Below are 11,229 nucleotides of genomic sequence, written 5' to 3' on the forward strand. Positions count from 1 at the left end.
TCAGGAGCCCAAGTTCAAAGCCCAAGAAGGACTTCTAAGTAGAGGAACCACTGAGGAACAGCCATGGTGTCCTTCTACCTATACACAATCAGCATGAGCAGAGGTATCTCCGTACAGAAGGCAAACAAATTACAATTTCAGAGACAGTGATTTTTTTTTGAAGAGGGAATGTGGGGTTTAGCCTGAGCCATCAGCCTTTAAATTACCTGTTGTGAGAGGTCTTTTTAAAGTACTTCAAGTATTTTATCAATGGATTAGAAAAATAATAGGCTGAATATGCCACACTGTAAGCAGAAATATATGAAAAAGAATCTTTATTGCAAAAAACTGATGCTAATAATTAAACTCCCCTGAGTTTTCCCAAATTAACAACATAATTAAAACAGTAAGTAATAACTTACATGATATCTACATAATCTTAACTGTCATATCAACTACAAATATTCTAGCAATAGATCAGCTGATTTGACACCTCAGACAATTCCAAACTCTGGAAAAGTAAGGGATTTACTTTTATGTCTTAGTGAAAAACCAGAATATTGCAAAACATCCTCACTGTTTTAATTTAACCCTTATCAGTGCTTCCTGCCACTCCCAACCTGTGCACTCACAGCAGAGAAGCTCAGAATTCACACTGGTGTTCAAACCATCACTATTTCTAGCCTACAAATCTAACAGTCTTTTGCATCCCCCTTCCCTCCTTATTTTTTTTCAAGCCATACAATGTTTACACATGAACTATTTATGGAAGTATGTAAACATATGCCCTAAAAGTGATACTTAATATAGAACACATATCTAAAATAGTTATTAAATGCTTCCTACATTACATAATTAAAAGTTTTCCAGTAAGTAAATAAATAGAAGAGTAATCTCCTGATATGTAAATGCTGTACATATATCTAACTTTACATGTACTTGCAGTAATATAAAAGGTAGTTTAAAGGCTGTATGAATGAGTATCTCATCACTAAAGGTAAGGACAAAATCAGAGGTGATCCAGTTGCTGTGGTTTTACAACTTACAACCTATCACCCAAGCTGGGCTAAATTAGTCTGTCTGTTCCCAGCCAAATTCAACTGTTAAAGAGAAATATTCTCACCCTTACACAACTTCCAGCATCAATATACATCACCTCTTTTTGCAATAGACTAAGAGCATACACACAAAGTCATTTACTTCTAATTAATAGGTGACTGATAATTTATGGGGTTCATTTGCTGGCAACTCTCTGATGCTTCTCTAAGAACAGGTACCTCTAAAGATTGTACTAAATAAAGCACCCTTTAGAATTAGTTCCTGTTACCTGCTCACACCAACACAGAGATTTAAAACTGTCACAAATCCATTAGCATACATTTTAAGCCCTGATTCTACAAATGCTTATACACAGAGTTAACACTTGTGGCCCACTGTCAGCCCCTGGATAAATCCCACCAGCACATCCTTGGCCATCCCAAAACTCTGTCAGTCTAAACCACCTGGAATTTTTTCTTCTTTTTTCCCCCTGATTCAAATGCTCACACCATGCTAATGAAACAAAATGTGTTAGCATTCCTTAAAATTCTGCTTTATTAGCATGGTTTCTCTGCTGTGGTCTGTCAAAAAACCTCTATGATCTCCTGGAAAAGAAAAACAGAGCTGCTTAATTTCTTAACAGCACCTCAGATGAGGGAAGTAAAACACAGGAAAACCATTTACAAGATCTAAGCCTGAGTTAGTGAGAATAAGTTACTGATTGTTTCAAAAGAGCCACCAAGTAATTTTGAAATTATATTTTGAAGTATGATGTACTAAAATATATTAGGACTCTAATTAATGTATCAACTCGCTATGTGTATAGAAGCTGGATTTCTAAAATGGAACATTGCCTGTGAAATCGGATTCCTCAGAAATAAAACCTTTTTTTATTAAACCAGACAATCCAACTTACAAAGGTATGCAGTATCAGCCCACGTGGATCAAGTTGTATTTTACTCACCATACTAGAAAGGTTTCTAGAAATCATCTGTAAGCCACTTGAATTGATTTAACTGGAGACATGAGATATTTCTCAATTTAGCTTATGGCAGCAGCAGCCAGCAAAGGAGCTGCTTGGTTGCTGAGCTGAGATCAGAGCAGACACCACCACAAGATCCTTTACATGAAATAAATTTCTGGCATTCTAAATGCTTCTCTCCACGTCACACTTGAAGCAAGAGCCCTTACATGAGTCTGACATTGTGAGCATCCTCAGCCCCTCCACGCTCAAACAGCTCAGGTGGCCAGCTCTCACTGATTCACTGGATACCCTCCACAGAATTCTAGCATGGCTGCACTCGGATCACAGCCCAACACTGACTTCCACACACCCCTCCCTTCAGTCCTGGCCTTGAGAGGGCTTTGGAGTTTTGAATAACAACAACCTCAGAGCCCCCTCACAGCTACCCACGTCCCTGTTACCTTCCCTTCTCATCCTGACTCCAGACTCATGTAGGACTGGCTCCTCTCTCTGCCTGCTCTCATCTGTCCAGCTTGAGACAGCACTGGGAGCTTGGACACGAGGTTCATGCCAGCTACATATTACAGAATTAAATAAAAAAAAAAGAAAACAAGAAAAGCTGCAGGCAGTACATTCAGGACATTTATCTCTACGCATAAATCTTTAATTTTTCCAGAAAATTACAACCTCAGTCATTGAAAGAGTTGTAACAGGGTCCCCAGGATAAAAGCAAAGGACTCCATTTATGAAAGTCTCTGCAGCATCTATAGCTGGTAAATGAAGCTTCTCATAACAAGCCTTGTCTTCCTTCCCAAAACACTATAAGGTTGTGAGAAAAAAACATTCACCTCAAAAACAAGCTATTTAAACCCATTCCTGCCATTTGTTCCCATTTCTTCTAAATGAAGCTTTACTGCTTCTGAAGTTCATCACAAATAAGTTTTTTAGCAGATAGTACTTTTATGGAACTGAGAAGTATTTTTAATGCAAAAAGCAGTTCAATTTAAAGATAAAGTGAGCAAGTCAAAGCAGGAAAATGCAAATGTTAAGAAAGATAAGCTGATTTTTGTTATTTCTATGGAAGAAATGCCTAAGATCTTCTAACAGGCATAAGGGCCGCACAGTATTAGATAATGCACAATGGACAAGTATCACAAGAATTATTCTTACTGAAGATAACGCAAAATGTAGAACACAGAGAAAGCATGCAAGAGGTGAATAAAAAGATGAAGAGGCAGAGTACTTTAAAGTTAAAAAGACAGAGGTGACGACAGGTGTATTGAACACAAGCACAAATGTGAGGCCTGAACTAAATAAAAGGACTGGGTTTATTAAAAGTTAATTTCTGCTACCTTCACGGATGATTACATAGAAAATAACAATTTGACTAATTAGCTAATATTTGTACAGTACTTTGAATACATAAAGTGATATATAAGTTAATATAATTTCAATTAGACTGGAAATGAGATAGAATTATCAGTGCATTTATTAATATTTAATAAGTTCGCTTTCAACAACAGCAACAAGCTTTACATTTTAATTGTGTGCTTCAAAACATAAAGCTAGAAGTGACTGCAAAGTGACTACAAAGATATTACCAAAACCCCACTCACATTAAAAATAAGCAAGCACTGGTTTTTAACCAAACCAATGCCCAAATTAAGAACTTTTGATTGGAAGATGAGTGACAGCATACACAGATCATGCTTTGTTGCTTTTTCCTGCTGAAACAGATTCCCCTTACGACCAGGTCACGAACTTTTATGACCTGGAGATACTTCACATTTTTGTGAACCTCCTCCTAAGAGCTACTCCTCCAGCTCAGAGCAGTGAAAGAGGACACAGTCTCCAGCACACAGGCTTGGTGCTCTCCAGCTGATGGACAACAGGGTGAACTAATCCAGTCCCACCAGCTGCACTGACAGGACCAGAAATAGTGATTTCTGCCACTCCTTGCTGAGAGTCTTCCCCAAACACTCCCAAGAATTCCCAATCAGGATTTGTTAAAGAGCATCATTCCTGCATCCTCATCCACACACTCCTGTCCCCCCAGGCACACCACATCATGTGGGGTCTTCCCCTGCCGATTCCTGCCACGGGCACCAAAAGCAAACCCAGCTCCCAATGGTCTGTGCTTCCCCAGGAAGCCAGCTGGGAATAAACCAAACCACACAGCAGAACCTGCAGCCTGGAAGTGCCAGCATTATCTGCACTCATGTTGGGTTTCACTTCCAGAGCTGTCAGGGCAAAGCCATCAGCAGTGAACACAGCATCCAACACCTTCATAAAACACAGCAGCAGCTACTCTTTACCAGCCAGAGTAACTGTAATTAAAAGGAAATAAAACTGCACATCAAACTGAGAAGCAAAGGAATTTTTAAGAATGTGAAATAAGTTCTTATTCATTTAGACAACTTCTATTTGATAGCATTTTGAAAGGAATTCTTGAAAGAAGAGGAAAAAAACTGGAGTGCAGAAAGAGTTATTCAAAGGTATTTTTTTTATTTGCCTTCGTTAAATACTATATAACGTGCTCTTATTTGAAAAACATCAATCAAATTTATAGATTCATGATAAATAGTTGTAATTATAGCTGCCTGAAAATAATTCAGCTGTCACGTTTACCCTGTCAAAGTAAATAAGGCTGTCATTTTAGTTGATGTGTGTGACTTGAGTAAACATTTCAAAGCATGAATTTTGAAGTAAGATTTCCTCGCTTGAAACAATTGCTCAAATTAATTTTCCTTCCAACTCTAATTCATTATGCTTATTTTCTTAGTAAGTACAAACTCTTTAGCTATTTAACCAAAGCATCTTGGAGTAGATTGTGGTGCGTAACTCATTAATCATACACAATGCACAACTAAAATATACGACTTTTTGGCCAGAGAAAAAAAGTGGCATTGGTACTGCTCCATCCTTATAGTTGTAGTGCCTTGAAGCATTTAAAACACTTTAAATTTATGCCTATACTACCCACGCATAGTTGGAAAATCGCATCATTCCTGTTCCACCAGTGAAAATCTGGGGCAAAAACACTTTCCACAATTAAAAAGTGAATATTATTAACAAGTATTATGCTCAATTGCTTAAGATGATAACAGGAAGGTGTAGAGAGACACTAGGGAAGCTTTCTAAAAACAGACCTTGAGGGAATAAACATCAGAATATATTGCTGATAGAAAAATTTCCAGCTGTGAGCAACAGAAATCAGGATATTTCAGTTAGGTCATTTTTAACTCATCCTATGGAGAAAGAGTATGTTACAACTTTTCAAAAGTAAAATGACAGAAACTGGGTATCTGCTTACATCATTAAACTATGGAAAATACTACTTTATCTTTAAAAAAAAACCACACAAAAGGTACTTGGAAAATTCCCACTTTCAGGGGATCCTTCACTGAACTTATCATTAGATTCACTGCGCTGTCTTCTATTTATTAGCAGTGCAACACTACCAAAAATGAATATTTCAGCAAAATATTTTGAAAGGTCTGTTCAATAACAGCTTAAAGACAAGACTGTTCATCACTTGGCTCCTGGATTAATGAAAAAAAATCTCTCAGTAGACTGTCAGCTTTGAGAATCAATAAATTATTTTTTTCTGAGGACATGACAATACTGTTAACATTACTGGCATAGCATTATTTTGCCTTCAAGTCTTCACCTGTTAAATAGGCAGTGTTCCTTACCATCTTTGCTAAGCATTTGAGGCCTTACATAAGAGGTGAGGTGATAGTACTTTAAAATAACCAGCTAAAACATATACTTATTTGATCCATGGCACTTAAGAAAATAACCTGGTTTTCTCCAATATACTTTTTTTTATACCATATCACTGCTCAGTACTGTAAATGAAAGATAAAAGCAGTAAGACTGCACTGACCTTTTCCTTAATGTAGACTCACAAACCTTCACCACCCTGATGACCTCCTTAACAGTCCGTCGGAAATCATGCATTCTTGCTGCCACTAGCAGGGCTGGAGAACAAGCACGGAAAGTTAACATCAAAAAGAGGGAAATTTCCTGAAGAAAAGCAGAAAATATTCAGGTAACCATACCCTCTCTTGGTCCCTGTCTTCAGCTAAAGTGCTGTAAATGCCTAGGCTCAGCTGTGTCCTTGAATACTGCTGATGGACTTGACTCACAAACTTTGCTTTCTACCCACTAGGCTGAGCACAAGTTGCACCCTGAAAAATTCTATGCTTTAAAATTTGGGAAACCATGGTTATCTGCAGCACAAGAACACTTCAGTGATCACTTATTTTCAGTTACCATCTTTTTAGCAGAACTCACTGAATTCCATCCTGAATATAAAGATCTCCAAAGAAATACTAAATGTGCCTAATCTGGTCTCCTCATTGCTGTCACTACTATCCCTGTCTTGCTGGTGCCCAAGTGCTTTCCTGCAAGACCCTCTACAGGGTCAGATAACAAGTTGCATTTACATGGTGTGTTGATTCAGAGCACCAGCTCTGTATTGAAGCACCACTCCCACTCATGCAGTAGCTCACTGCACAGAAAAGTGCTTTTTTATAGAGGAAACTAAACCAGAGCTCCACTTCTGGTATGTGTTTAAAGTGCTCCTGATGGGAACATCAGGGCTGAACTAACAACTGGTCATTCACCCTACGTGTGGCACAGACTTGTAAGCCAGGGAACCAAACCAAATCCAGTCCACAGTCCAACACATGAGCTGCACATTGGATGGATGGATGGATGGAGGGGGCTCAGCACCACCTGCTTCCATCTATTGATCTGTGTCTGTTGAATTAAATTACTTGCTCGTTTGGGTACAGCCCATGCAGTGCATCAAAGAGCAGACTGCTCTCCCATAGTCTATACTCAAATTTTTAGCAATGTGCAACAATCAAGTACTGTTAACAAAAAGGGGCTAGAAATGTCAAAAAAATTGTGTAGTCCTGGGTTCTCAAAGGTTTGAGCATTACTTCTCATTCATGCATACACATGTAAGATCTTTCAAATAAAATAAAGCACATGCATGAACTCTGTGACTACCTACACTCTGTTACTCTGACCCCACTGGCTACTATCTTTTAACCTGGCCCTCCCAAACCCATAGGTTTTATGCAAGCATCATGACAGCGATGGATCTTGGAAAAAGATGAAGAAAGAGAGAAAAATAATTTCACAAAACAGGTCAAAGAGGGCACTTCTTGCATAAGACTCTGTGTAAAGACACAAATCAAAGTACTGGCACTAATGGTGTCATTTTAGCTGACAAAAAAACCTTTTAGCAGCTAGAGCCTGCAGAGTGGGGGCAAGAAAAGCACCAGAAAGGAGCTTAAAAAAAAATTCAAACTGTAAGCTACAAAGGGCCTGAGCAAGTACTGTAGCAGCAAGGGCAAAAATGAAGTTATAGTTTCAGAAACTATTTCAGTGAAGACCTATATAATCTGTAGATGCCTGACAGAATAAAACCCCTGGAAGGTGGATATCACCAAGGACAAGGGGAAGTCCTGGTTTGTTGCAGGCTTTCCCATCCCACCTGCTGGCAGGGCAGGGACACGGCCGGGCTGTGACATACCCGCCCCGCAGAGCCCCGAGGGCCGGCGGCCAGTGTGCATCCAGTCCCGCTTCATCCTCTGCAGCAGCCTCAGCGCCGTCATGGACACCTCGTGGTTCTTGTCCCCAAACTCCAGCATGTGTGCAAATCGGGGAATATACAAACACGGATCTGCAACGGAAAGGAACACAATTATGTGTAACCCTAACATCGATTTAGGAAACGCGGCGAGGCTGCTGTGCTTGTCTGGCTTCACCTCAGCAAACACAGACTGTGCTGCTGGGCAGATCCTCTACCACTAAGCTTTAGAAGCACTGTCTTAGATAACGTAAAACAAAATGATTTTTTTGCTATAGACAGGAGGTCTTTAAAGCACTGCACAAACATTCTTACACACTTTTCAGCATCCAAGGCTGCACATGCTGACTGTGACATGCGAGCAGTGTTACTGGGATGACGGAAATCATGCCCAAAGTGAAGCTTTTAGAAAAGCTTTTGCAGAATGAGGACATGATTTAGACCCAAAACTTGTAACACCTCTCCCCAAACTTCTAACACCTCTCTCCAAACTTCTAACATCTCTCTCCTAACATCCCTCGACAACTAACAAGATAACTTGCATGTTTCATCTCAAACGTAACTACCAACTAAGCTTGAAAAAAAATTCATTTGCTTAAACTCCTAACAAAACTCCAGTTACCTTCAAAGTTAATTCCAGCAGCTTCTCTGGCTCATATTCCAAGAATACAAAACACGGTTTATTACAGACACTAAGGCAGTCTTCCATCAGCATAAAGTGCTGGAATCCAATTAACATCATTAGCACTATGACAATTTACATAGGCCACAGATCTGCCTCCAGATGCATGAACTTATTTCAAGCATTGGTGTTGCCAGTTTCAAACTAACCAAAATATGTCAGTACAGATTGTGCTCTGCCTAAACCAATTTATAATTTATCAAACAATCTTGTAAAAGCTACACTTAACACATGTTTACTCTTAGTTGAGATATCAATTTCTCATTTCCTGCCAGCCTTTTATCACTTGACCGAAAATCCATGATGTACGGTAAATTGTTAACTATTAGTCTCAACTCAATTTCCTCTGCTGATCCCCTACGTGAGCACTTAAACCGATAAAGATGAAAATTCAGCTCAAAACACTAGAAAAATCTTAGGGATTTACAACTAATCAAAGCAGTTTCATTTAGCACCAAGTTCTAACAATGATGCCCTGTTGCTATCCATAATTACCAAGATCACACCATAGGTGATAATGCCTGTCAGCCCGGCAGAAGCATTTAAATGAAAGCACTTACAAAGCAAGAACTTCCAACCTCAAACTCCCTCAAAACTGAAGAAATTCCAAGCTGCACTCCCCTCCAAAACATGGTCCAAAAAGGTTTAGGAGAACTTCACCAATCCCCATGATTCTAAGGATGGGTGTTCAGCACTTCCAAGTATGATTTAATGAAGCTCTACTCCTGACAAAGACATATTCCAAATGCAACAACAAAAACTCCAGGAACATGTGCGATGTTACAAAGCAATGCCTGGTTTACTTTTCCATCTCTTTTTATCCAGAGAGTGCCCAGCTTCAGCTCCTGCAGCTGCCAGAACTGAGCAGACAGCATCCTGGCCACTTATTGTTTTAAATATGCATCACTTATTTCCACTTCACACTAGGTTAGAATTACAAGGGTAAGGAATTCCAACATCAATTCCAAGGGACATAGTTGAGTATCTCCTCTGGGTCTGGCTCTTTTTTTGCCAAGGCCAGTGACAAGAGCCATACCCATGACATCTTAGTTTCTATCATCAGCTTCAAAAGGTGTTTCTTTATTTCTCCATTCATTATTTCAACCCAGCCCGAACTCTGGGGGTGCCAGGGGACATGGAGGTTCCACTGTATTCCTAAAGCAGTCACAACCTCTTGAAGAATCTTTCCTGTAAAGAGTTCCCCTAAGTCTATTGCTTCCACCATCTCCTATCTTGGAATTATCTGTTCCAAAAATACTTCAAGAACTAATCCTGTAACTGCTGAAACAGTTGGAAATGCTTCTGGCCACTCTGTTAGCTGACATACTATTACCAGAAGATATTTAAACCTTGCCACTGGGGGCATTTTGGTAAAATCCACCTGGCATCTTTGGAAGCCAGGCCTAAGGCCTCCCTCCCCTGGCAATTTTCTTTTTAACCCTGTTACTGGCTTTAGCACAAATCAAATAACCTTCCATTACCATTGTTATGGCTGCCCTCTAGTAATTGGACTGAATTAATAACAGTAGTATACCTTGCAAACAAATAGGCTCACCTTTAGGGAAACATTTTTCATTTATTTCTCATCAATCAATCCATTATTGATGTGTAGTCAAAACTTTACAGGACCAAACTTTGACCAGTTTAATACTACTACCAACTGGACCAGAATTACGTCAGATGTAAATTCACCGCATACCTCACCAGATTGCAAGGAGCAACTCTCAGCTCCAGAGCTGAGTTTCAGAGCTGAATTTCGGAACCATTTACACATTTGCATTGTAGCTATTCAGACACTTCTGCTGGCATTCATGCCCACAGGTCATTTGACAAAACAGTGCACATCGTTAATTTGAATTCTGAAGCTACCAAACAGTCAGAAAATGAATACGTGGGTGGGTTTTAAATAGCAAGCCTTAAAATAACCAAAAAATGTAAGACAGTGAATATATAAATCAGAGGCTGAGCCCAGGTTAGTATAGACAGGTACTGTATGAATGCAAACATTTGAAAATAAGTAAGAAATGTCAGAAGCTGCAAACGCCAAACATTGGTTCGTTCCAGGAGCCCCAAACCAGCACGGGTGCACGGTGGGCGTCCTGCTCGCAGGAGGGTCCCCTTCGACTTTGGGTGACCTCTGGGGCTGCAACACTGCCACATGCCAGCAAGTTACAGTCGGGCAAAACCCCGCTGGTTTTCCTCAAAGGGGATGTTGGGGGCCATGAAGCAGATCACAAGAAAAAACATTATTTCATGTTTTAAGAAAGGAGTATGTGTTTTGCTGAAGACTTTCCCTTCTCTCCTGATTCCAATTCTGACTTTGAATTCGGACTTTTGGAAGAACTTTGATGCCACACAGTCACTAAGAAGGATGTAAGAACAATTTCGAGTTGTGCTCCAGAGAGTGCTCCCCGCTTCGCTGCAGGCCCGCAGCGGAGCGAGCGCCGATCCCCGCAGGGAACGGGCTCCGTGGAGGGGACAATCCTCGCCGAACGATCCCGGAGGATGAGCGGGACGGCGCGGGCGGGCAGGGCGCGCACAGGCGGGGCACGGCGGCTGCGGGGAAAGCGGAGGAACCCCGGCCGCGTCCCTCGGCCGGAGCAGCCCCGCCGCGGCCGTGCCCCGCGGCTCCCCCGCCCAGCGCAGCGCGGAGCGGCGGCGCCCCCGCCCGGGCCGCCCGGGAACGGCGCTGCGCGTCCGGAGCCGCCCCCTCCGCCCCGCCGCGGTTCGCCCGCGCTGCCCCGCGTCGCTCCGCGCCTGTCCCGCTGCGGCCGGAGCGGGGACCCCGGGCGGTGCGGGGGGACCGAACGCAGGAGAAGCGCGGGGCTCGCTGCCGGCGGGCGGCCGGTGCTGCGCACGTAGGCGCGGGGGGGCGGATGACGGGCGGGCGGCCCGGGCGGGGGGCGGCCCCTTCCCCGCCGCGCCCCGGCGCTCGCCATTGGCGCGGGCGGCCGTGAC

At 41.8% G+C, this 11,229-nt stretch overlaps 1 protein-coding gene across 1 annotated transcript in view; it reads right to left on the bottom strand.

Annotated features, from left to right (window-relative positions):
- The window catches only part of BRF1 (BRF1 RNA polymerase III transcription initiation factor subunit), a 171,457-nt gene that overhangs the window by 77,483 nt on the left and 82,745 nt on the right, over window positions 1-11,229 (bottom strand). Inside the window, exons 6-7 of the mRNA XM_063399514.1 lie at window positions 7,533-7,682; window positions 5,871-5,964 (exon numbers count right to left, since the gene is read on the bottom strand). Coding sequence (XP_063255584.1) covers window positions 5,871-5,964; window positions 7,533-7,682 — 244 coding nt within the window. The remainder of the gene's footprint in view (window positions 1-5,870; window positions 5,965-7,532; window positions 7,683-11,229) is intronic.

The sequence above is a fragment of the Prinia subflava genome, chromosome 5 (assembly GCF_021018805.1).
Source record: "Prinia subflava isolate CZ2003 ecotype Zambia chromosome 5, Cam_Psub_1.2, whole genome shotgun sequence".
NCBI classification, from domain to species: Eukaryota; Metazoa; Chordata; class Aves; order Passeriformes; family Cisticolidae; genus Prinia; species Prinia subflava.